Source organism: Ochotona princeps, chromosome 14 (assembly GCF_030435755.1).
Source record: "Ochotona princeps isolate mOchPri1 chromosome 14, mOchPri1.hap1, whole genome shotgun sequence".
Lineage (NCBI taxonomy): Eukaryota > Metazoa > Chordata > Mammalia > Lagomorpha > Ochotonidae > Ochotona > Ochotona princeps.
The window spans coordinates 58,233,433-58,260,304 of NC_080845.1; the positions used below are offsets into that span (position 1 = coordinate 58,233,433).

General features: G+C 46.8%; 1 protein-coding gene across 1 annotated transcript in view; it reads left to right on the plus strand.

The window, feature by feature from the left end:
• The window catches only part of LOC101520319 (spermatogenesis-associated protein 31E1-like), a 46,081-nt gene extending 21,963 nt beyond the window's left edge, over positions 1-24,118 (plus strand). Inside the window, exons 3-5 of the mRNA XM_058672797.1 lie at positions 19,335-19,392; positions 19,893-19,953; positions 20,209-24,118. Coding sequence (XP_058528780.1) covers positions 20,441-24,034 — 3,594 coding nt within the window. The 5' untranslated portion in view covers positions 19,335-19,392; positions 19,893-19,953; positions 20,209-20,440 and the 3' untranslated portion in view covers positions 24,035-24,118. The remainder of the gene's footprint in view (positions 1-19,334; positions 19,393-19,892; positions 19,954-20,208) is intronic.
• The last annotated feature ends 2,754 nt before the right edge of the window (positions 24,119-26,872 follow it).

Here is a 26,872-nt window from a genome sequence, read left to right on the forward strand (position 1 = left end):
CAGGCTAATAACTCTAACAAGTCAATTGTTAACAATAAAGATGCAGAATAGTTTTAGGTGGAGTGTGCAGAGAAATCTTCACCTCCCCAGTGAGGGGTGACTAATCTTTGTGACCTGCCTAGTTAGGTATATGTGAGTCCAAGCTGACCTATTCTTGTCTGCTCTAAGCTTACTTTATTGATCTCTGTCTACCTAATCTGATTTTTGGGGGGTGGGGAGAGGAGAGGGGGCCTGATGGCAACTCTGATGGTCATTGCAAGAGAGGGTGGGGATCCAAATTTGGAACTAAGTAAGGACCAGAGAAAGCTACCCTCCTGGGATTTGAAGGAGGTTTCTTCTGTTTCTGAGGACTGCTCAGGACTCCCAACTGTTACTCTGATGTCTTGAGATCCTGTGAGGAAGGAGCCGGGCTGCTTCCATCCCGTGTGGGAGATCTGATAGGGAATGGACGACCTCAGAGTTCTCGGATTTCTTACAAAGCTTTTAAAACCACACCATTCCGAGTAGTTTGCTTAAGCTGTGTTAGCTGAACATTAAGACATTGTCAGATTCTGGAAATATATATATTACCACTTGAAGGAATGACTGCGTTTTAAGGAACAAACAAGTGCCACCATTCCGGAATAGTACATTTTTCCCAGAAGACAAAATAGAAATTTTGCCAGATATGTTTGTATTTGTAGAAAGCTTTTGCATGCCTGTTAGATGGTTTCAATGAAAAGGAACCAACCCTGCAAAGCTGAGCCACTGCTCTTCGCAAATATTGTGCCATTCGCACAGTCCCTATGGGCCAGAGTGAGCCAGGTACCTCTTTGCTGCTTTATTTCCTTTCTGGAGCCCAATTCCTGCAAGTCTTCATCAAGTTTTCAGGATAAACAAACTACCCATCTCTAAAATCCCATGCTGTCAAAATCTGCCCATTTTATGCGATTTCAAACAGAGCTAAGTACTAATGACAGATGCGTCATTTTATAAGGTTCTAAGAGAAAAATCGCCATATATGCTAAGACCATGATTTTTTTGAACACACAACATACAAAGCGTTGTGTTGTTTACATGCATTTGATAGAAAGATGAGGAACTTTCTCATGGCTTAGCAGTCAACTCCCATCCCTCATTGCCAACCTACGCCTCTGCCTAAGATAATTCTCACACAAAATCTGTCTAGGGACCCGGGGTGGTGGCCTAGTCTTCACCTTAGATGTCCCGGGATCCCATATGGGCACCGGTTCTAATCCCGGCGGCCCCACTTGCCATCCAGCTCCCTGCCTCTGGCCTGGAAAAGCAGTTGGAGACGACCCAAAGCCTTGGGACCGTGCACCCGTGTAGGAGACCAGGAAGAAGCTCCTGGCTTCTCATTGGTGCAACTCCAGCCATTGTAGTTGCTTGGGGAGTGAATCATCCGATGGAAGATCTTCTTTTCTGTCTTGCCTGCTCTCTGTATATCTGACTTTCCAATAAAAAAAATAGATCTTTAATAAAAATGACATAAAACAAAATCGGGGGGTTCAAATTTGAGCAGTGTTCTATTTGGATGCCTCATTATAAATGAACTTAGCAGAAGTTGGCAGCTCTAGTGTCTCCCTTCCTGATACTACGTATGCACAAGTGAACCCACAATGACTCAGTAACCCTCACCTGAAGTTCCACAATCGGAAGTGTTCCAAACTTCAAGGCTTTCTGAATGTGAGCATCAGCTCTCAGAATGTTTTCCACTCAAGGGGCATCCAACATGTGTTCACATCTCTTTTCAAAGTGTGCACACCCCATCACTTCAGAGTAGCTAGGGCTATCAAGAAACAAAGCATTTTATGCATTTCATCTTCTCTGTTCCCAAATACTTCTCCATTTCTCTATCATTTTTTGTTGGAACAAGTTCCATTTTAGCAACCACAAGGAGCCTTCCAAGCACCGACAAGGAAAAGGAGTCCATCAAATATTTCTATCTTTTCATAAGCACAGAACTACATTGTTGCCATATTGATTAAACTAATATATATAGTTTATATATATATGTATATATTTACATGTATGCATACATACATACACACATACCTGTCAGAGTTTTCTCATGGCAGTTAAGGAATTCGGGTGATACAAAAAGATAGGCTTTTTTTTTGGTAAAGATTTATTTATTTTTATTGGAAAGGCATATATACAGAGAGGAAGAGAGATAGAGAGAAAGACCTTCCATCCGATGATTCACTCACCTAGTGAGCGCAACGACCGGTGCTGTGCTGATCCAAAGCCAGGAGCCAGGAACCTCTTCCAGGTCTCCCACACGGGTGCAGGATTCTAAAGCATTGGGCAGTCGCATTCAAGGCAAGGACTTTGGCCGCCAGGCCCAGCAGCTGGGACCCAAAAAGATAGGCTTTAAAAAGTATTTCATTGGGCCCAGCGCGATAGCATAGTGGTTTAAGTCCTCACGGCACCATTGTCCCACAAATTGATATGTCTGGATCGACAAATGAAGTGCCAGTCCCGAGACCGCAACAGTCACCATTATAGCACTAAGTCCAATTAGCTCCACAACAATCCAGTCAATAAAGTATTTACTCCAATGCAAAAGATGCTGTAACCCTTGTTGCATGAGTCCTGCCACGGGACCTTTCTCCCAAGGCCTGGTAAGGTCTGTTGGTAGCCAAATCCCAAGTCTTGGTTTTAGGAGAGTAAGTGTATCAGAAGTGAAATCAATAGGTACAGAAGCATTACAACATGTAAAAAGATGACCTTTGTAACAATCCAGACTATTAAGAGTAAAGTTTAACTTACTTGACCAACAGCTATAACATGGCAAAGTTTCACAGAAGCTTGTAAATATCTGGTAATATTTTGGTGAAAAGTGTGATTTGCCAGCTTTCACACTGACATTGCTCCTGTCCAGGTAGAGATGGAGCTTGTAGCCGCAGGCAGTTTCCACAGATGTCATTGTTCAGGTCCAAGAAGTCTGCTAGGTAAGACTATTCATGGCCTACGTGGGGCAAGCCCCCCACCCCATCACGCCGTGTAAGAAGTTCAGTATCCTGCTTCCAAAAATTCAAATTAGAGATGTTAAATGAGACAATATCATTATTACAGTGTGACAGTTGAAAGTCTTCAGTGCAGTTTGTAACAAAGAAACCACAAGGTCCTCAATCAACAAATTGATATCCTGCGTGAATGGAAACTCTTCCCATTCGTCCGCTGCAAGTGGACCAATATATAGCAGAGACATTACAGTATTTCCAGGTGACTGTTTCACAGACTGACTCATTGGGACATCCATTAATATATGTCTGACTCCCTATAGAATGCTTATGTTCCAGATCTTTTGGAAAGATAAATGTTAGAGCCCCAAACATTCCTAGATGTAGCCTTTAACAGATGTTATATCCCCATAACTGAGACTTGGGCTTTAGGCATAGTTCATGGCGTCTGACACATAGGGGCAAGATCTCAAATTCTAAGGATATGTTAGTAGTCTTGCCTTCTTCCACAGGAAAGGTAGTTCCAGAGGAATGTCAGGGACCAGACATATATACACTATCATTAGCATACATCACAGATCCAATGTTGGTCCAATCCATCAACTGTAGCAGAGGTGAATGGGAGATGTAGGACCAATAAACATGTTCACCACTCACTGTACTAATACAAGTAAGCACTGTTACCATGGCCAACAGAAGATTTTCTGCTGTCTTCGAACTCCAGTGTTGACGAGGACCTCAAGTAGGAAGGTCACCTTTATGTTGATATGACCCAATCTCTTTGGTTTCTTCCTTGGGAGATTTAGCGCTGCCATTTTCTCCATCACCTCTTCTACTGGAGGTCCTCCTGGTATCTGCACCCTCCTGGGGTCAGATGCACCAAAGAGGAACCCATCCTTCTGTAGAGGATCCATCTGGAATAACAAGAGCATATGTCTCCCCAACTCTGGTAGTTTTTCTTGCTTGCCAGTTCCCAGCTGTTTATACCATACAGCAGTATGGTAGAAGCTCCAGATCCTTGACTTCAATCTGACTCCTGTATGTGCTTTCTGAAGACTGTATTTTCCATATTTCCCTTAATCATTTTATTTAAGGGCAACACTTTTTTGTGTGGCCAAAATCCCAACAAATAGAACTCTCTCACCAACTATAACCATAAATTCATGGCTGTGGAAATGGTTTTCTCTATAATTCCATGTTGGTTCCTAGATGTATTAGAATGGCATGCTTCCTACAGCAACTTTCAAAAAAAAAACTGCACAGAATTATGCACACAAACACACACACGCACACACACGCATGCACACATAGTCTCAATTAGTAATCTGTATGCTGTCTACTACCATTAATTCAATGCAATTTCACCAGTCAGGTTTTCGGTTCATTAAAGGATGAGAAATAATTACAAATGCTCAATAAAGCAGGTCTGTTTGTCATTAGGTGCTTGGAAATCAAAGATAATGAATAGAAAATGGATCGAAATATTAGGATTCTGCCAGTCACAATGTTAAGGTCTACAGTAGTTTTTATAAACACAATTCAGTGCTTGTTAGAAAATATTTTAAATGCTTCCATTTACTATAAGAAAAATCAAATTAAACAAAATAAACATTATTGCAAATGTTTACCTGTACACATGTAAATTTATGAACTTATTTAAATGACTTAAATATAAAGACTATATAGAATGAAAAGAAGTTGCCCAACTAAGTAAAATGAAGATAAATAAGTATTTGAAAGAGTTACAGAGAGAAAGAGCAAAATACAGAAAAAGACGGAGAGAGAAAGAGAGATCTTCCATCTGTTGATTGACTCCTCCAAATGGCCACGATGGCCATGACTGGACTAGGCTGAAGTCAGGAGCCTGGGTTGCCACCCAGGTCTCTCATGTGGGTCTCAGAGGTCCAGTTACTTGGGCCATGTTCCGATGCTTTTGCAAGAACATTAGCAGGGAACTGGAGTAGAAGGGAAAGTGCTGTGACTCAAACTGGTACTCATGGAATGTGTCTTACATGGTGGCTTAACCTGTCATGTCACAAAGCCAGCTCCAAGTTGAGTTTATGTAAATGTCATTAGACTAAAAATAAAACAAAAAACTGCTACACAGTAAATTTATTATCAGTGTAATTAAAATCTCAAATAAGTTTTATTTTTTTGGATACTGAGCTGTAAAAACTTTGTGCCAAGGTTTATTTGGTTGACTAGTATATAAGAATAGTAGGAAAACGCTCAAAACCATTAATAATGGGAGACTTCATTGTGAATTTGTATTTGATGTATTCAAAGTCACAATAAAGCAATAGTAATTACCACATTGAGGTACATGTTGTGATTATGTAGAGACAGATCAAGGTTGCAGAATAATCCACAAGTGGTCTTGGCACATCTTATATTTTTAACTATAATATATGTAAGATTTCCAAGTTAATTACACCATGTCATGGATCATAGGTAATTGTGAGAGGAAATTTGCATCTGTTTGAAGTTTCCTTTCAAAACAGAGGCATTCAAAAGCTTAAATATAAAAACATGAATTGCTTGTAGAAAATCTAGTTGAGACAGACTGCCAAAACGTAAGTCCCAAAGGTGAAAAATATGACTGTTAAATCTCACTACACAAAATCTCAATCTTGTTACATAACCAGAAATATCAAGGAGTTGATAGATTCTCTGGATAATGAGAATCAGAGTCTATGTCCAGGCAGGCCATGGGAGACGAAAGTTGCCTGGGAAGGTCTGGCACAATGGCCTAGCGGCTAAAGTCCTCAACTTGAATGAGCCAGGATCCCACATGGGTGCCGGTTCCAATCCAGGTTCAGCTCCACTTCCCATCCAACTCCCTGCTTGTGGCCTGGGAAAGCAGTCAAGGATAGTCCAAAGCCTTGGGACCCTGCACTCATGTAGGAGACCTGGAAGAGGTTCCTGGCTCCTGGCCTCGGATCGGCACAGCACCAGTCGTTATGGTCACTTAAGGAGTGAGTCATCGGATGGAAGATCTTCATCTCTATCTCTCCTCCTATCTGCATATCTGCCTTTCCAATAAAAATAAATAAATCTTTTTTTAAAAAAAGAAAGTTGTCTGGGAAAGAATCTGAGGGTTTCTTATACTAATGTAACTAGGAAGATGAATGTTTCTTTAACAAATTTTAGCAGTTTTATTTGAAATGATCATATTTTGATTCCACAAAAGTTAACAATTTTTAACTTTGGCTGTCTCGACACAATCTTAGTTTGATTCCAGAAAGTCAACACCAAGTTTTCAGAAGCACCACAGAATGTTCCATTCTTCCCCACTGTTGGACATAACACTGTGTTCTTTAAAATTCAAAGTCGTGTTACTCTGCATCTGCATTTGTCTCCTACCAGTACAATGATTCACTAGATGATAACTTTTGACACATTTCTAGTCATTAGCATAAAAATTATCATTTAGAACATTACTTGAACAAAATATTAAAATAGTAAAAGAAATAAGACAAACATACTTCACGTTTTTGGTATTCTGAATAGGATTTCATCAAAGAATGTTTAGTCCTCTCATTTAGAAAGCTATTATTTTTTTCAAATATTCTTCAGCTTCCCAAATTTTAACCCAAGTTGTAACAGGAAGGTACAAGATTTATATCTTCCTGATCATTTAGCTGATCATTTGTGCATTTCCTTCAGGTATTGCCTATTGTTTGAAAAGTATGTTCGCTCATCTTCTTCTTTCTCCATTTCATTTCTTTGGGAAAATTAATATTTTATCATATGGGTATGCTTCAGGTTCCATTTATTTAGATTTCACAATTTTTGTCCTAAAAATAGTTTTATGCTTTCTTGATTTTGTGGCTTTGAGTTGAAAAATCACACAGTGGAAGAAATATTTTTTGCCTTGCTCTGCTTCTCACAACAAACTAGAATATAGAAAAGTAGATATTTGATCTATGATTAAGCAATTTTTTCCTGTATTTTGTCTGTTTTTTTCTTGGAAACAGGAAGGGAGGGAAGAACGCTCATTTTCTGAGAACTGTTCCAGTGAAATACATTGAATCTATACTCATCCTATTCTTTTAATTGGAGTACTGAACTACTCTGCTATTCTAGTGTTGCTATTTCTCCCTTTTGTGTTTTTAAAAATTGTTTTAGTTTTGATGTTTACATACTTGAGAAAGAGGCATGCCCATGTGAACTACTGATTAGGGTCAGGAGAGTTGAGGTGGGTAAGACAACTGCTTCCATTTTTCTTTTCTTTTATTGGCAGAGAAAGGAGGAAAAGGAGGTGGCTGCTCCCAGCACTCAAACCGCATCAGTGCCTGGCATTGAGGGATGGCCATATGATAATCATCCAAGGATCCACAAAGTGAGGAAGAATGTTCTTAGGGTATTGCTTAAGTGGTTTGGATAGTTCTGAGATGCTGTTGATTTTGTTGTGCAAGGTAGATGACATAGTCCACCTTAGTACATCCACTTACCCAGATACTTGCTGTCAAAGGTTGACCAGAGCGTTGTCCAATTTGTTCTGTCCTCTATCCTCTGATATGGTGCTCAACATCCTCTGCAAGCCTCAAGGAGCTGCCTGTCATGTTCCCATGTGCATACTGACATGCCATCCACTGCACAGGCATCAGCAACCCAGCAGCCTCAGTCCCAATATATGCACTCCAAAGTTGGGCCACAATTCTGTGATTTTCTCTGGGGTTGGAGTTTTTTTTAAGATTTACATTATGTTTATTGGAAATTCAGATATACAGAGAAGGAGAGACAGAAAGATCTTCCAGCCAATGATTCACTCTCCAAGCGGCCGCAGTGGCTGGAGCTGCACTGATCCGAAGCCAGGAGCCTGGAGCCTCTTCCAGGTCTCCCACGTGGGTGCAGGGTCCCAAGGCTTTGGACCATCCTCGACTGCTTTCACAGGCCACAAGCAGGGAGGTGAATGGGAAGTGGGGCCGCCAGGATATGAACCGACATACATATGGGATTCTGGTGTATGTAAGGTGAGGCCTAGGTGCTAGGCTACTGCACCAGGCCCATGGTTGGAGTTTTGAGTCTAACATCCAACTGTGGGGGTTCCCCAAGAAACCCCTCCAAATGTGGCCCCAGACCTGACTCCTGTGTGGGATCTGGCTCAGTCCATCATTGGCATCAGCCTATGCACACACTGGTGGTTGCCACTGGTGGTTCTGTCTCCAGTGCCGTCTCATATGAAAACCAACAGCTGCTGCAGCCCAGCCTAACCTTGCCCACTACACACTTGGCCCTCACACACACCAGCAAGAACTGAGCCTGGTCAGAACAACCCCCAATAACCTCCACCAGGCATACCCCCACCCATGGTTCCTGCACATGACAATATGTGCAGCAGACTGGTTCAGTCCATCCAGCATCACCTTTGGCTCTCATACACACCCATGGATGCTGCATCCTAGCTCAATCTGACCAATCCTACTTTTCAGCCCACACTTATGCCAGTGGGTGGCACTGCCTGTCCAGCCAAGCCAGCCTCCAGCTCTGGTTCTCATGGTCACCAGTGGGAGCTACAGCCCATCAAAGGGATGTCTACAGTTTCCCTTCTAGGCTTAGTCCCAGCCTTGGACTTATGCATTTTCTGGGTGGTAAATGCACCCAGACCTGGCACTTGCCAGCTGATACTATGACAAAGCCCCACCAGTCTGCATGTATTCTGGCTCTTGTATGCACCAGTGGATGTGGTGTCCTAGCCCAGCCTGACTCTCCTCCAAAGCCATCTCACTTGAAGTCCAAGAGGTATTTTAGCCCTGCCCACCTGATCCACCCCTATTCCCAGCTCTCATGCTCACCAGTGGGAGCAGTGTCCCAGCAGGGGAGCTCCCGTAGCCCTCCTACCAACCAGGATTTTGTATGTGCCAGTGGGTGCTGAGGCCCAGTCTGGCATGGTTTGCCTTTCCTTGGCATTCACCAGCAGGTGGTGCAGCCTGGATCTACCAGGTCAGTCCCCAATTCCAGCCCTTGACATGCACTGGATATCCTCTATAACCAGAGGGTGTTGCAGCCCAACCCAGCCTGTTCCACACAGCATCCTGGCTCTCACATGTGCCAGTGGATGTTGTAAACTGTCCCAGCCCAGCCCACCCCCAGAACCGACCCAAACATATGCCGGTGGGTACTGTGATCCGGCCTGGTCTGGGCTGCTCCTAGCCTAGCCTCAGCTGTTGTGCTTATCAGCTGGGACTGCGTACTGTTAGAGCAGTTCCCCAAGTTTCTCTATCAGGTCTCCTCTGGTGGGTGCTTGGTCTAACTTGGCTTGGTCCACTTGTCCCAGCATTCACCATCAAATACAACATCCTTGCTTGAGCAGTCCACAGCCATTTTAGCTCTTACTGATGATGCTAAAGTATAGACTCTCCTGGCCATCCCCAGACTCAGATCTCATGGGGTTCAGTGGTGCTATGACCTTACCTAGCCCATCCCACATCTGCTCTAGCTCTCACAACCAGCAGCAGCTGCTGGAGCCTAGACCAATCCGGCACACCCCCACATCCAGTCCACACACATGCCAAGGGTTACTGCTGCCATGTCCAGTTCAGTCCAAACCCTCATTCTGGCTCTCATGCTCACCAGTGGGAACCACAGCCAGACCCACTTCTAGTCACTGATATTGTGTATGCTGGAGCTTTTTTGACCCAGCCTGGCATGGCCCCAAACTCATCTTGGCCCTTGCCATTGGATGGAGCAGACTGGTCTGGCCCAGCACACTCAAGTCCCAACTTTTGATGGTGGGTGCTGCAACCTAGCCCTCTCTAGCCTGCTCCTATCCCCAGCTCTAGTGCAAAAAAGTGTGTATGGCAGCCTAGCCCAGTATGTCCCACATCCCATCCTGGCTCCCACGTTTGTCAATGTATGATGTAACATGACCTCATCTTGCTGGGCCACCCCCTTGCTGAGCCAGCTCACACACCTGCTAACAGGGAGAGTAGCCTTTCCTGTGCTCACCAGTGGGAGCTACAGCCTAGTAGGGGATTCCCCAAGTTCTCCCACCAGAAATGCTACCTGGCCAAGGGATCAGATCTCAAGCATATCAGTGAGTGCTAGACCCCTGTCCAGCATAGCCCACTCCCTATTTTTGGCCTTTGAGATAGCTTGTGGATACTACATCCTAGCCCAACCCCACATCCACTTTCTAGGTGCACCTGCAGCTACTACAGCCCTGGGGGACCCAAGCCTACTTGCAACCCCACTTCCCATGAGTATTGGTGAGTTTCATGGTCATACCTAGCTTGGTCCATCACCACCCCCATTTCTGGTATAAACCAGCAGTTACTGCAGCTCATAGGGATGAGCCTACATATTCTCCACAGAATCTGCCCCCTAGACCTGCTTCTTTCATGTACCAGTTAGTGCTATTGCAGAGCCTAATATGTCCCACCCCTTGCTTCATCTCTCACTGATGGTCTGTGGCCTAGTCCTGCCAGGCAGACTCCCCAGCTCTAACTTTCATAGGTCCTAGTTGGGTCTGATCAAAACCAGCTAGCCCAGCCCAGGTCTTCCATGGGCAGGTGACCTGGTTTGACCCAGAAGTGTCCTTCCTCTAGCTTACCCTTGCAAACCACCTGGTCTCAGCCTCTACCTGAGACTGCAGTGGGCCAGTCTACAGAATTTCCCCAGAAGCCATTCCTCACCTATAAAGTTCTTCTGCAGCAGCTTCCCCTTCCACACATCCCCAAACCGCTTTCCCTGGGCAATCTGCAACTCCCACATCTGCTTCTGGCAATGTGGCCCTGGCGCTGGGCTTTTGGCAGCAGTATGTGCAAGGCTGGTGTGCTGCCCGCATGCCTTGGGCCCATACAGTGCCTTTCTTTATATTAATACAAAGTTTAAAAAACAAAAGAACAAACAAATTTTCTTGTGAAACCAAATTTATTCGAAAAACATAATTTCAATGTTAATTATTGCTTTTCAAAATTAATGTATCTTCCTACAAGGTTCCAAATAATTTCACATTTAACAAGAGTCACTTAACACTTCTAATTCTGAAAATCATCCTCAAAATCCACAAAATGTCTCCAACATTTGAAATAACCACTTTCTCAGTCAAAAATCGATCAAGGACCATCTAGAGCATTGGGTATCATCTACGTTAATTCGTGACATTGGCAGGATTCTGACAGAACACAGGCAGGAAAGAAAACACACCAGTCCCACTGTCCAACAAGTACAGTTATCCTAAGGGGCAGGTGCAGGCATCATGGGAAATGCAGGCTTGAATGTGGGCAAAGTGAAATGAAAGCATGCTTTTGTAAAATGGGGAGTGTAGGCCAGCAAGACTGTAAGGTGGGAAGTATCATTATGTTACTAAATCTATATTGTGAAACACATGACATTTGTCCTTTTTAAGCAAGTTGTTTAAAAAGTTACCCTGATATCATGTATGCACTCTGAATTGCTTTCCTCTTCCTCTCTGGAATAGGAGGGCTGACACTGTTGTCTGCGAGGGAGGCCATGCCTTTGGCCCTGGATGCAGTGCTTTAAGCAGTGAGAGGCAATCTAGACAAAACCATTTCAGAAAATGTTTAATTCTTGTACTTTTTTCTTTTCTCATTTTAAAGTGCTTTTCCTGGATTAGCCTTTAAAAAGATTATGTTCCCAAGATCAAACAGGACTCTTGGGTGACTGAGCACCACTCTCATGATTTGGTACTTTGAGGCTATAAAGGAAGACCATTTATTAAACATATTTTCTGACATTTTTAATAGGGTAAAACTAATTGGATTTAAATTTATAATAATTACAGAGCAAATATAAGCTCTTGCTTTGTTGATGGCTCCAGATAATTCTCAATGGGAAGTGTGGATGCATGGGCAGTCTGGTTTACATCTAAAGAAAAATATACAACAGGAGACAATTTTTTTTAATTCATTAAAAATTGTAACAGCTTTTAGTGACTTCATGCAGCTAAAAGAGGAGAAACCCAAAGGGAAGAAGCAAGTGTGGATCCCCCACTTCCTCCGCACTATCCTCCTTGATATTCAAGCTCAAGGACTTACGGACTCAGTGTGAGAAATCATACAGCGACATCTTGGTGCTGAGGGCATAACATATCAGCACAAAGCCTGGTTTGCTGCATCACCACTCATCCAAGTGAATTCTCCGCAGAACCAGAAGCCCATGAGCAGAAATGGAGAAAAAAGATCAAAGTTTCTCGTTAAATACTTGCTTTGGAAAAGACGGGGGGCCCACAGAGGCAATGGCATAAAGGTACAGGGAGCACTTGTGAGTAGCAGCGGCAACCTCACAGTTCTGAGGAGAAGCACCAGTTCAGAGCTGGGGTCCTCCAAGTGGTCAATGAAGTGGGACAGGGCATGACTGACACAGGTAGCTGTCTTTGCTGTTTCATAGAGTTAGACTTCACATCTAGTGTGATTCTCACTATATTCATCTGCCTCATGCCCTCCAGCACACACATATACACCCTAATCACATACAAACACATCACATACATACGCACAGCTGTTGAGGTGCTGGGTCTTCAGCTCCTGAAGGAAGAGAACAGGATAAGTTTTAAAAGGATTGATAGGAATGAGTTGGTGCCCACCACAAAAACCAAAGCCTAGTTTGGTATGACATGTGCTCCATCCTGATTTCTATTTTCTCTTGTGAGTTGGGGTTTGCTTGGCCCTGCCCAGCACAACCCCTTCCCGTTGCAGCCTGGCCCACCCCGCTTCCTATTTTAGGATGCACCTTTGGGTGCTGCTGCCTTGACCTGCCAGACTGCTATTGGTTCCTTTACGTTTAAGTGATGGAAGGCGCCATGGTCACACCTAGCTCAGCCTATCACCACCCAGCTCATGAGCTAACCTGCAGGACTTATATTTCCACAGGGTTGGGTCCACACTTCCCCCACAGAGTTTACCCCTGGTCCGAGTTCTTTCACGTGCTGGTTAGTGTCTTGACCTGCCAAGTGTGACCAGTTCACTATTCTACCACCCAGTCAGGTATTGGTACCTAGCCTGTCAGACAGGCCCCCCATCCATAGCTTTGGTGTGGACTGGTATGTGGCAGTCAGTGATGCTCTACACTAACAGCCCATCTCAGGATTCCCGTTTGGGTTGGTGAATCAGTCTGGCTCAAATAGATCTTATGGACACTCCCTTCCAAATCATCAGGTCTTAGTCCCCATACTTGCCCGAAAGTTTCATAACCCCATTACTGGGAATCACCTAGAATCCATCTCTCACTGTCCTTATTCATGGGTGTCCCTAGGCAGCAATTACATATCTTAAAAACCCCAGAGTTCACCACCACGAGGCCAGCAGACAGAGCCTGGCACCATTTGGTGCACTTGCCACCCAAAGCAGTGGCTTTGGCCTGAATCCCCAGCATTGGGTCTGGCCCAGCAGGGGTACTCTCCACAGCTGCCACACTGTTGGGAGCTGCTTTTGCCCCCAACCCCAAGGCCCGAATCCCTCCCAAATTTGTCATGCCATAAGATGTAAGCAGCAGGGCAGAGCTAGGACTTTAATCCAGTCCCCAAGAGAGCTCTTCCCTCAAGATGTACTCACCCTGAGGGAAGAGCTCTCTTGGGCCTGGAGAAAGCCAAGGACTGGGTCACTGCCTTTCGGCAGTGGCTTTGGCCTGAATCCCCAGCATTGGGTCCGGCCAAGCAGGGGCACCCCCACAGCTGCCACACTGTCGGGAGCTGCTTTTGCCCCCAACCACAAGGCCCGAACATTAAATCTTGATTCTTTGGTTTACTTCATTGGAGTGTTTTTTCTCTCTTGTGGAGTTTTCTCCCTCACAGTTTGCAATACTTTCAGAACCAAGACTCAGCAGTATTTTTAGTTTAACTTGTTTTTGAAGTTAAGACTTTAGTTGTAGTAGTGATAATTCACATATTACAAAATTGGTTTTAACCCTCTGGTCATTAAATTTCCCTTCCAGAGTATTATGAGAACAGAATGGGATTTCCGTCTCCAACACCCTTTGAGGCTTGTAGTATACAAAAGGTTTTTCTACACTTGAATAATTTATTCTATTGAAATTCAGAGTTCCACAAACTATTTTTCCATCAACAAGTTCACCTCCAGGCCAGCACAGGGGTAGGAAGCCAAAAGCTTCTTTCAGGTCTGCTTGTGATTGAAGTGGGGCAATCACCTGTGCTTTTCACAGCCACATTCATAGGAGTAGAGTGGAAAATGGAGCAGCCAGGATTCAAACCAATGCCCTCATAAGATGCCAGCATCTCAGGCAGTAGCTCAGCTCGCTGAACCACAATCCAAGCCTTCTATACAAAAATTCTTCTTTTTTTCTTTTTTACTTTATGATATAATTCCATAGGCTGCTTACCTTCTTTCCAAATTCCCTCCTACATGAATTGTTTTTTTTTAACACAGAAGTATCCTAATTACTTTTCTAGCTAATTTCAATAAACAGAGGAAAATCACGTGAGAAAATTCAGCATATTTTCATAGTAAAAATACCAAATCAATGGAATGGAACTTGCTGTCATGATAGAAGACATCAATAAGAACAAGGACCAACAAGCTAATATCTGCCCCTAAAGTCAGATTCATCATGAGAGTGTCTGATCTCATAGCTTCTTTTCAAGATATAGTGCAGACTTTTCCAGGGCTGTTACACAACATCAATCAATACATAAGCACATAAATAACAGTGTATTCTCAAAAAGTGCATCCTACTTAAAGCAATTTACAGATTCAATGTGGGTGGGAAATGCAGGCAAAAGGAAAGTAGAGCAGAAGGTACCACTATGCTCCTAAATCTATACTGTGAAATATGTGACATCTGCTCATTTTATATAGATAAAAATACTAAAAAGTATCTACATTGAAAAGACAGGTGTAAAATTATGTCTAAATGAAGTGATTTTATAATGAATTCATAAGAATAACTACTATAGCTAATACACAGTTTCAGCTAAATTTCAGTACATGAGATCAATATTAAGAAAGTTGTTGTATCCCAATGTACTAGCATTGAAAATGAAAAACTAGCAAGGAGAATAAAATATAAATAATTGCACCTACATTAATATCTAAAAATGTGTTTAGGAATAACTTTTTACATTGTTTTTTCTTTATTTGAAAAAGTTGCAGAAAAACAGAAATAGAAAGAGAGATCTATTCACTGGTTTACTCCCTAGATGGGTACAACTGCTGGAGCTGGGTCAGGCCAAAGCCAGGAGCCAGGGCTTCCTCTCGGTGTAAGGGGCCCAAGTACCTGGGTCATCTTCTGTTACTTTTTCCTGATGATGAGTAGAGAGCTGGATCACAAGTGGAGCCCCTGGACATGAACCTGTGCCATTATTGGATTCTTAAATTGCAACGTGATGGCTTTACCTGCTACACCACAATGTTAGCCCAGGAATAACTTTTGCCAAAAGAAGTACAAGAAAGACAAAATACCAATATTGAAAACTATAAAATTTTGTTTAAAGGAATCATGAAAAATGTAGTTAAATGGGAAGACATCCTATATTCATGGACTGGAAGACTCATCTTGCTAAGATAGTGAGACTCTCCAAATTGATCTATATATTCAACACAAGTCATTATAAAAACCCAAATAACCTTATTGTAACTACTAGCAAGTAAACCTAAAACTCATATGTAGTGCCAGTTTCTGCCATGACGGGAGTGTACCTGGAGACTCACATACATGCTTGGGGCCTGGTGGGAGGGCCGCAGACCATCACGCTGGTGTGGTGTGGTGTGCTAGGGATCTGTTCATGTGCTTTGGTCCCTCCCAGGCGGACAGGGTGCAGGCCAACACACCACCCCACCAGAAGAACAAGCTCAGGAAGACCAGGAAACCCACATGCTCATGGACACTGGGGATGTGGATTGCTCAAGGAAGGGGGTATGGCAACATGAAACCCACATGCTCATGGACACTGGGGATGTGGATTGCTCAAGGAAGGGGGTATGGCAACATGTGGGAGGGGATACTGCTGAATGAGAATGTTACAGATGAGGAATGACTTCTAGGGGACTTTCACCTGCCAGGCCCTACATGTACGCAAGGGTGATGAGATGGAGTGGTTTCAGGGAGAAAGGCTGGAAGATCTTTCTGGGTCAAATCAATGCACTCTCCCTGAGACCTGAGCTAGTTAGTATCACTCATTTGTAACAATCACCCACTACAACACATGAAAGCTAGGACGGGGGTCCTGCATGGCAGGGCTAGATCATGAAACCTACCAGTGAGTGTCAGAACACAGGATGTATCATATTAGGTTGGGCCATGACAATAGGGGTATGTGAGAGAACTGGGTCTGGTAGCAGCTTCTGTGGGCTCACCCCTGTGTCTCAGCAATGTCTGTGAGTTTGCTCAAGAGCTGTGGGTGGTGATGGTCTACACTAGGCATAACCAATGAACTCACTGACAATCATTGGAACTGGAGTGGGGAACAGGTCAGACTGCTCCAGGCTGAAGCTCTAGCAGGCTCCCCAAGAATGGGGTGTGAAGGCGGGCTGTGCCACAAAATCTATCAGCACACGCAAAGGCTGAGACTGAGAAGCAGACGGCGCTAGGTTAGGGCCTAACACCTGCTGGCACATATAAGATCTGGGTTTGGAAGTGGGCCTGGTGGGGGAATTGGGGAACTCCTCTGGTAGATTGTAGCTCCCACTGGTGAGCACATGAGTCAGTGCTGGGTGCTGGTCAGGCCACACAATTGTTGTCAAATATGAGTTGGCTCAGGTAGGTAAATCAGGCAGGGCTGAGCCAAACCACAGCACACTGGCATCGCAGGAGCCAGTAACAGGTACTGGTGATGCAGAGCTAGGCTATCACATCTACCAGTTTGCATGACAGCCAGGGATGGGGATCTGCTGAGCAGGATTAGACTTTAGCACCCCTCCCCCACCCACCCCCCAGTGAAAGTTGGGACTGCGAGCAGGCCAAGCCAGGGCAGGCTTCAACATCCAATGGCAAGAGATAAGACTGTAGTTAGGCCATGCCAGGCTGGGTTGGAACAACCATTGGAACATGCAAGATATGTGGCCTGGTAGGGGAGCTGAGGGGACACCACTGCTAAGCTGTAGTTTCCACTGATGAGTGCAGGAGCCAAGAATGGAGATGGACCTGGTTGAACATGACTAAAACATCCTTTGACATGTGTGTGGGCTGAGTCTGGGGGTGTGACAGACTGGGCTAGCCTTCAGCACTCACTGGTACTTGCAAAAGTCAGTGTGAGTATGGAGCAGGTTGGGTTAGGTCATTGCACCTGCTGATCCACATGAGAGCTGGGTCTTGGAATAGACCAGGCAGGGCTGAGCTGTACCACCCACCAGCAAGAGCCAGAATGAGTGTGAGCTGGTCTGGCAAGGCCACAGATAGGGACTGGATATGGGCCAAGTCAAGCTGAGCCAAACACCAGAAGTATGTATGAGATCCATGACTGGAAGCTGGTCTAAAGGGGGAGCTAAGGTCCAAGATTATCCTTGTTTTTCCTCCTCCTAGGCATTAACTGTGGTTGCCAAAAACACAGCTGATATTCTAATTAGAAAGCGCAAACTTGAGGGACTGGCACAGTGGCTCACACAGGCTAATCCTCCACTTGTGGTGCTGGCATCCCATATGTGCACTGATCTGTGTCCTGGCTGCTCCACTTCCGATCCAGCTCGCTGCTTATGAACTGGAGAAGCAGCAGCAGATGGCTCCAGCCATTGGGCCTCTGTAGTCATATGGGAGATGTGGGGTTGCAGTCAACTGACTAGTGAACGTGGAAGACCTCTTTCTCTATTTCTCCTTCTCTCTCTGTAATGCCTGCCTTTCAAATAAAAAATAAGTACATCTTTAAAAATAAAAACAAAAAATTGAGTGAAACTAGTGATGTTAGAAAAGATCTTGCCTTTGGATCTCCATGGATTTTTTTTTATCAAATATCATTGACAGGATATTCACTGACAGGATATGTATGCACTGTTGTAATTTCCTGAGAAATAATATATGATTCTTGGCATACGGGATGGAGAAATAGATCAGAGAGCCCAGGGACATGCCCAGTAGAGCCCATCAGGTCCCACAGTTCATTCTTCTCTGTCTTTGAGCTGCGGAGTGGTGTTGCATATTTTCCATGACATATTGAGCAGGTGGATTTGGATGGAGGTTTGTAGAAAGGCCCAGGAGAGTGGAGAGATCGACAGGGCAGGATAACGGGGGAAGGGTCATGGTCAGCCCCTTCTTCTCCTTGCCCCTCCCAAGCTTCAGAGCCCCTTTGTGATGAGGAGGCCATAGCTCTGTGATGCGGGCATGGGGTTCTTACTCTGTTCTACTAAAAGGTTCAGCTGCTAAGGGTGAAAGTGGGAGTCAATGGATGGAGCATCAACTCTTTCCTCCAAAAAGTGTCCGTGTGCAGCGGCAGCGATCCAGCTGCATTTCCCGCGGCACTGACATTGTGGTCATCTTCCTGTGTGGACTGGGGCTCTTCCTCCTATTTCTCATCCTCAGACCTCCATCCTCACCACCTCACAAGATAAGGAGGAACAGCAGGAAAGTAAGGAACCCTTGGCCAGAATCCGACAAATGATGTTTTTTGCTTTCTTCCCCTCTTATTTTCAAGTTCCCAGTCAACCTGAGAGACTCTGTAGATGGGAAATCCCGGGAAACATCCTGTAGCAGTTGGCAGTGGGGGATAAGATTTCTATGTGAGGCTCTCAGGCTGTCCCCCTGAGGGCACTGGAGAGCAGTGGGCCACAGCTGGACTCTGACTCAGCAACCAATGTTCACACGACTCACAGAATTTGAGATCTCTTAGGGCAGTGGGAGAGCGACAGGTTCTGAGCCATGGCTCATCAGTTGCCTCCCTGGGACAAGTGGCACAAAAGCATGCTCTTTACCCAAGCTGGGCTGATCTCAGGGCTGTGCTGGGAGATGAGAGCTTCCATTCAAGGCCTGGAGTCATCTATTACCTCAGGCAGCAGGAATCCTCCCTGACAGCTCAGATGTGCTCCAGAACTGAGTCTGTTTACTCAAGAAGGGACCAGTGAGCAAGGACACCTACGATGGATCTTACATAGAATACATCTCTGGGCTTTTAGAGGAATAAGAAATATCTTTTGTTGAATTTAAAAAATAATAAGGTAGGCAAGAATTTGGCCATTTGGGATACCCAAATTACACATGGGAGTGCCTAGTTCAAGTGATGATGGTTCAAGCAGAGCTTTTGTTCAGTCTGGATTATTGCAGCAATTCAGGGAATGAAACAGTGGATGGGACCTTAGTCTTTGCCTATCAAACATTTTTTGACAAAAGTGAGCAAAACAAAAGAGCACAGAGCATCCTTAGCAGCATGGAGTAAGTCATGTTATTCAAGAGCACTGAATGTCTGTGGCTGGTCCAGGGGAAGGAGAGAGAGCTGTGTCCCAGTCTCTCTTGCTTATCTCTCAGGGTCAAGTGCAGACAAGGAGAAGGACCACAAACAAGGAGAAGAGCAGAGCTCTGAAAGGTAAGGTTGTTCCCTTTGACTTGGAGCCCTCACAGGTGCTTTGAGCTCTCCAGTCCATGGGAAAATAGACCCATATTCTGAACATGTCTGTGGGGAGGCCTCTGAGAAGTAGATCAGAACCAGGATACATTTTGGGCTCTGATGAAACTGTGATGAACCATGGAGTGCGCCAAGCACTGCCTACATTTCGGAGTCCAGCTGTTGAGAAAGTGTTTCATCCCAGAAAGGCCAAATCCTCTTTGAGATAACCCCATCGGACCTTCCTCCTTCACCAAGAGTTTTGAGGAAAGCAGTGGTGATGGATGTAGAAGCACTTGTACACGCTGAAAGCTTTCCCCCTGGGCCTTGTCACTGTCAGGGGTTGTGTGGGTTGGACATTGATGCTTGGGCTCTGAAGTCTAGTCCCCCAGTATCACACTTAAAGGGACAGTCCACTTGACCTCCTAGAGGGAACCCATACTCCTCCCGTCTCCCTCATAACCTAATCTCCTGATTTCCAGCCTGCAGAGATTGCCTGGAGAAACTGAAGGAGGCTCGAGGCCTTGTTTTGCTTCTGCAAAGGTGAGGACGTTTTGCTTTAGTCAATGTCCTTTCCTGCTACTAGAAGTTACCCAGGGCCTGGAGATGACTCTGGGAGGGGGTGATAAAATGGAATGGAATGTGACCAAAGCCCTGGGTGAAGGATAGCAAGACCTATAAAGCAAGGTGCAGACAATAGAGGGACCATGAACTGCATGAACCCAACCCTGCCCAGCAGGTCAGGACTCCTGGCCCCATGTATTCCAGACTGCAGCCTGTGCCTCTTGTCTCTCACAGCTACGTGGGGAAGCTCCACGATGACAGCATTTCTCACCTTTCACACTGGCATCTCCCGGGAGATGAATGCAATCCAGCACCTGCTGGAAACAAGCAACCTCACCAGGAGACTGAGGAAGATGTTTCTCCTGACACCTTGTCCCCATTGGCTTCCCTGGCTCCTCCATCCCAGCCTCCTCCTCCTCCCCTGGCCCCCTTCCTTCCAGAAGAACCTCAGGAAGTCCAGTCTGACATGAAGAGAATCCCCACAGGGCCTGTCCCAGAGAATTCTCCTCCACGGAACTCCTACTTGGCATCTCTTGGCACGGCCATCCCAGGCTTTGACCGCTTAAGCAGCTCTATTTCACTCTTCTTCTGGTGGTGGCCAACTGCCAAGACCTTGTTGCTCCTCACCTCACCACATGGCAGGTGCCAGCAAGAGCATCTTTCCTACCACCCACCAGAGGCCTCTCTCTGGGGAGATGCCACACACAGGCAGGTAGAGGCTGGTGGCCCCTCTTTCATCAGCCCTGCTGTGCAGGAGCTGCTAGAAATGTCCATCTCCAAGAGAGTAGAACTGATGCTGAAAGCAGAAGAAAAGACTGGGTCACTCCTGAACCAAAGGTACCCAAGCTACATCCTGAGGTCTTTGGGAACTTTGTTGAGGTCCCTGAGTAACAAGCAGGCTGTCACCATGCCACAACCCTTCTGGAACCTGGGAAACAAACCAACACAGTTGCTGGGTCCTCAACATCTCTCTTATTCAGAGGTCTTTGGGGATGACCTAGAACAGAAATACAGCCAGCTCTTCTGGGGCCTCCCCTCCCTGCACAGCGAGTCACTAGTGGCTGCAGCCTGGACTCCTAGAAAGCCTTCTTCTGCACAAGTACCCTCAGTCTTGTTCAATGGTGGCTCTAGCTTCTGTCCAGTACAAACCCATGCCAATGCAGCTCCGCAGCTTTCCCAAGCCCAGCTCTTGCCCTCCTCTCATGAGGCCCAATGCCAACCTTTGACTCAAAACTTGTCCCTACCTCTGGGTCAGTTCCATACCCAGGCCCATGTACCAAAAGAACCAACTCCATCTTCACCCCAGATTGGGGTCAATAAAATGCCCTGCTCTCCATCTCAAGAGAAGACGATGACAGATTCTTCCCTCCCAATTAAGAACCAACAAATGGAATGGCCTTTGCAGAAGAGACTGAAGCAAAGGAAGGCTTTAATTTCTTTATTCAAAAACCCAAAGGAAGTTGCTGTCCAATCCACTCCTCACTTTCCACAAGGCATCCAGGCCTCCCGGATTGACAAGACTGCCTCCACTCTTCCTGGGGATTCCATCAGCTCTCAGCAGGAGCAGCTGGAACAACAGAGTCAAGTGAGGCTTCTTACTGATGAACAGGATGGTCCCCCATGCAAATTTGAGGATTCCCAGGAAGAGACAAAGCCTCAGGGGAAATGCCCACAGATCTGCCACTGTCAGGCTATGGAAAAACATGACTTCTCCAAGCCCACCCGGCCCTGGGCATATACAGGTGACCCCAAAGTGCAGGAGTCAGGGTTTGTGTGTTCTAAGAGACCCTTGAGCAAGGCTGCAGGAAAGGTCCATCAAGTCACAGCCAAAAAGGATTTAGATGCGGATGACCAGGAATACCTACCCTGGGATTCACAAGGAGCCTCAGTGAAAGTTCTAGAGGATCACGAGGAAGAGTCAAAATGTGGCGTCACCAGCCCTTGGGAATGTGACTGTGTAAATTACAAACCTAAGAGTCCAGATAAGAAGCATCTCAAAAAAGCCCTGAATGTCCATTTGAACAAAACATTGGGGCAGATCAAGGAAGGCAGGATCCCTGTGAGAGTGCGCCGGTCCTGGTTTGTTGCAAATCATTCCTTGCCCAAGCCCAACATCCCCTCAAAACACAGAAAGCTAATATTCTTAAAGAGTCGACCCCTCAGTGTGAACACATCCAGAAAGCTTTCCTTCCTCAATCCCCTCACTCGGTTTTTGCTGGAAACACACCTAAAAAGGTTTGATGCGCGGTATGGGTGGTTTCTGCTGGAGAAGGCGCATGAGGGCACAAATCTCAACGCAGAAGCAAAGCAAGCTTCATCTCTCTCACAGTGCACACTTCCCCTCTCTGCTGTCTGTGCAGCTGAAGCTAACGTAAGAACCAAAATTGCCAGTTATCTGGGGGGTCGTCCTGAAAATGAGACAAGAGAACAGAGGGTGGAACAGTCAGGACAGATCACAGAACGACTTTTCTGTCCTGCATCACCCGAGCCTATCAAAGTCCAAAGGGTCCTGACAATGAGGCCAACTGCTTGTACCTGTGGATTCTCAGTGGCCCCTGCAACCAGACAGGAGCCTAGGCTGCCTGCTACGGAGCTTGTCACTTCCACTCCTTTGGGCAGAAGCCAACTGGGCAGGACTGATCAAAGAGCCGGGAGCCCAGAGTGGAGGCCTCGTCCAATGATAGCCAGGAGTGAGCCCCAGGATAAGAGTTGCAGAGCAGCCTTAGCCAACCCTTGCTACAGCCTAGAGAGGCACAAGACCAAAAGGGGATCACAGCCTACAATGGCTGAAGACATAAGTCAGAGAGGGAAGGCTAAAGGGAAGTCGCATACTTGGGGTGCCACCGTGGGAGCCAGCGTGATGACAGATATGCAAGCCATTGATATGAGTCTCAGCTTAAAACCTCAGGGGAGCAGAAAACATTCTCACCCCCCGAGAACTTCTGCTGTTTGCAGTGCTGGACAGCTGGGCCAGAGGGCACAGGGTAGCAATGAACTGGAGGGCCAAACAGAAGTAGACTCAGAGAAACCGCCTCTACGTCAAGTTGCTGGCATCACCCAGCAAAAAGGCACTGCTCTAACTTTCCCCACCACAGACATTCTGGCTTCTCAGGCCTCTTGGGTAGCTTCCCAGAGTCTGTCTAGTGGCAAGACATCTGCTCCTCAGGGGCTTAATGATCGCCTTTCAAATGCAATGAGTGACCAGGGACAACAAGAGGCCAGGATCCCAAACAATTTAGGCCCACGGAAGAGTGAGAGCAAAATGTTCATTTCTCCTGACAAGAGGTCCAAACCAGGAGAGCTGAAAGAAAGGGCTGCCAAAAAAAGAGTCACCATTGCTGGTGGGATGAGCCACCCCACTCGGGACCAGAAACCGGAAGTCATGCCATTTCTGCCTCAGAAGGTGCTAACACCCCCAGACATCCATGTTCAACAAACAATGAGGCCTTCCCTGCAGTGGTTTAGCCCCACCCCAAAAGGCACAGAGTGGAAAGATACCCTAGAACGTGGCACGCCTGCATCGGCCGCTGCTCAGAGCCACACACCGTGCCTAGAGAAAATGGTCACAGAGAGAAAAGAGGCGGAGGCCCAGGCAATCATAACTGCTGTGGCAAAGGTCTTGATAAACAAGCTGGGGCTTCAGCAGCAACCTGGTCCTGCACAGTTACACCAGCAGAAAAAGGAACCTCAGGCCATGCTGTTGGGGAGGTCTTGTCTCCGCAGCGGTTCATCCTACCCAGAGAAAAAGAGGGTGGTGATAGATCCAGCCTTTATAAAGCTGACCACCCCTAAAGGCCTCAGCCGTTCCGTCAAGAGCAGGTGGATAGAGAAGGAAAACAAGCTGGTCTCTTCACCCAGGGAGCTGGTGTCCCCAGCCAGCCCCAGCCAGCACAGGCTGACAGTAACACGTATCTCAAGCTGGCATGTGCATTGCCCCAGCAACTGCCTCCTTCAGCAGGATGTCTCATTTGGTCAAACACATCATGCTTCCAGTGCCTTTCTTAGTGGGAAAAGTTTTACCCCAGAGAAGGGTCCATTTCTGCAGAGGAAATCCACTTAGTCTCATGTCAACATGTCCTTCATATCGTAAGTCTCCTTCCTACAAAGACATGTATTCCTTCCTAATACACATGTCTTCTCATCATGGGTGTGGCTTCTGTCTGTGCTGGGCTGGTGGGTGTGCACAGGGAAGCGGTCGGCTGCTCTCCCTGAATGTAACTGCTTATCTCTCCTATTCCTGACCTTGAACGTTGTGTACCTGTGGGAGGTGCCTACAGAGACACCATGGGCCCCAACTGCAAGTAACTGTGTAGGTTGTCTTGTACCTGAGCAAGAAGCAAGTGTTACTCTACTGGGAGAAAAGCAGCCAGTAGCTGGCGGGCATTATTAACCTGGTTAATGTATCAACTATAGTAGTATGCCAGCATAATTACTTATTCCCTTTTTTAAAAGCTATATGGGGAAGGCGGGAAACATGGGCCAAGGCATGCACCCTGGTTCTCCGGCAAGGAGGAGAGGTAGAAAGGGCTGTAGATTACCTGGGGATGTGTTGGAGTGGAGCAGCTGAGGGCATGTTTGACAGGGAAGGAATGATTTCCAAGAGCTTCCACAAATTGTGTCACTGCACAATTTGTGGGTTAGAGGGGCAGAGGTACCCAGAGCGCATGTCTGATTCAGGCCAAGGCACCCAGCCACATGGGAGACTTAGGCTGGATTAAATAGCATTGCCTTCTGCTTGGTGGTGCATGCAAAAGCTGGGGGTGGAAGGCATGCCTACCTGGCCTAGACTGTAGTACCCAACTGTGAGTGTCAGAGCAGGGGGTGGGACATACAAGGCTGGGCCACAGCACCCACCAGAAAGCGAGAGAACTGAATCTGGGAGTCAATTCAGTAAAGGATTTGTAGATTCGCCTCTGTGGGACTGCAGCACTTGAAAGTTTGCACAAAGAGCTGAGAGTAGTGATAAGCCAAGCCAGACTAGACCACAGAACTCACCAGACAGGAACCCACCTGACACTCACGGGAGATGGGGTTGGGGCTGGGGGGAGGCCAGGTTGGTCCAGGCTACAGCATCCACTGGCACATGCAAAGGCCAAGACTGAGGGCAGACCATGCCAAGCAGGGCCACTCTACCCACTGGCAAGTGTGAGATGCAGGGCTGGAAGCAGGTCTGGTAGGGAAACTCGAGAAATTCCTTTACTATGCTGTAGCACCCACTGGGGAGCACAAGAGCATGGCTGGAGGCAGGCCAGGTCAGGTTGTAGCACTATTCAGTATTAGTATGGGCTGGCCAGGTCTAGGGACAGGCCAGGCTGGCCTCGGCTGCAGCACCTGCTGATACACACGAGAGCTGGGATAGGATATATGGGTCATGCCTGGCTATGCTAGATGCGACACCCACTAGCAAGAGCTGAGTCTAGAGGTGGGCCATACTGGGTTGGTTTGAAGCACCCACCAGCAAGTGCCAGACTCTGGGCTGGGAATGGGCCTGGGAGCAGAATTACTGGGCTGCAGCTCCTGCTGGTGAGAATGAGAGCTGGGACTGTCAGTAGACCAGGCTGGGCAAGGCTACAGCATCCATCAGCATGCCTGTGGGCTGGGTTGGGGGTGGACCAGACTTGGCTAGGCTTCAGCACTCACCAGAGCTCACAACAGCCAGAATACTTGTGGGCCAGACTAGGTTAGGCTGTGGAACCCACCAAGTTACATGCAGGCTGGGTGCTGGGTATGCGGGTGAGCCAGGCTGGGCTAGGCTGTAGCACCCACCGGTAAGAATCAGAATGGGTGTGAGCCAGTTGAGCTTGGCCACAGTACTCCTGAGATCCAGGGTTGGGAACATGCTTGATAGGGGAACAAGGGGAGCTCCCCTGCCAGACCGCAGCTCCTGCTGGCAAGTAGGAAAGTCAGCGCTATAGGAAGGCCAGACAGGGCTGCAGCGCCAATCAACATATGTGTAGTTGGGTTTGTGGTTAGGGCAGGCTAGGATAGTCCACAGCACACACTGTTGCAAGCAAGAGCCAGGATGGGTTGCAAGCCAGGGTGGGTTGGACTGCAGCACCTGCCAGCTCACATGAGGGTTGGGGGTAGGCCAGGCTGGTCTGGGCTACTGCACCTGCTGACAAATGCGGAGGCTGGGGCAGGCCCTATCAGACTGGGCTGCAGCACCCACTGGCACACGCTAGAGCCAGGAATGGGAGTGGGCCTGTTAGGGGAACTTTGGGGACTCCCTAGTTGGGTCACTGTTTCCACTTGTGAGTTTGAGAGCTGACATGGAGGGTGGGCTAGGCTGGGCTAGACTGGGCCAGGCTGCTGTACCCACTGGCACACATGAGAGTTAGAATGGATGTGAGCCAACTAGGCTAGGCTGTGGCACCAGTTGATAAGTGGTACGACTCATGTCAGGCTGAACTGCAGTACTCCCTGGCAGGTGCAGGATCTAGAGCAGGGAGCATGCCTGGCAGGGGAACCACGGGCACTCTCCTACTAGGCTGTACCTACCACTGGTGAACAAGAAAACCAGGGGTAGGAACAGGCCAGACTAGACAAGGTGGAGGCAACTGCTGGCATGCCTTTGGGACAGGTCTGGAATGGGTCAAGCTAATCTAAACCACAGCACCCATGGATGTGCCCAAGAGCTAGATAGGATGTGGGCCCTGTCTGGCTAAGCCACAGCAGAGGCTGGCACATGCAAAATCTTGCTGGGGGTTGGCCTGTTGGAGGTTAATGGGGGTTTCCCTGACTAGGCCATAGCATCCACTGGTATGCAAGAGGACCATGTCTGTGATGGGTTGGCTGGACTAGACCACAGCACCCATTGGCTTGCAGGAGATATGAGTCTGGGGCTGAATTAACCAAGCAGTTGCATCTACCTATATACACATTGGCTGGTGCAGGAGAC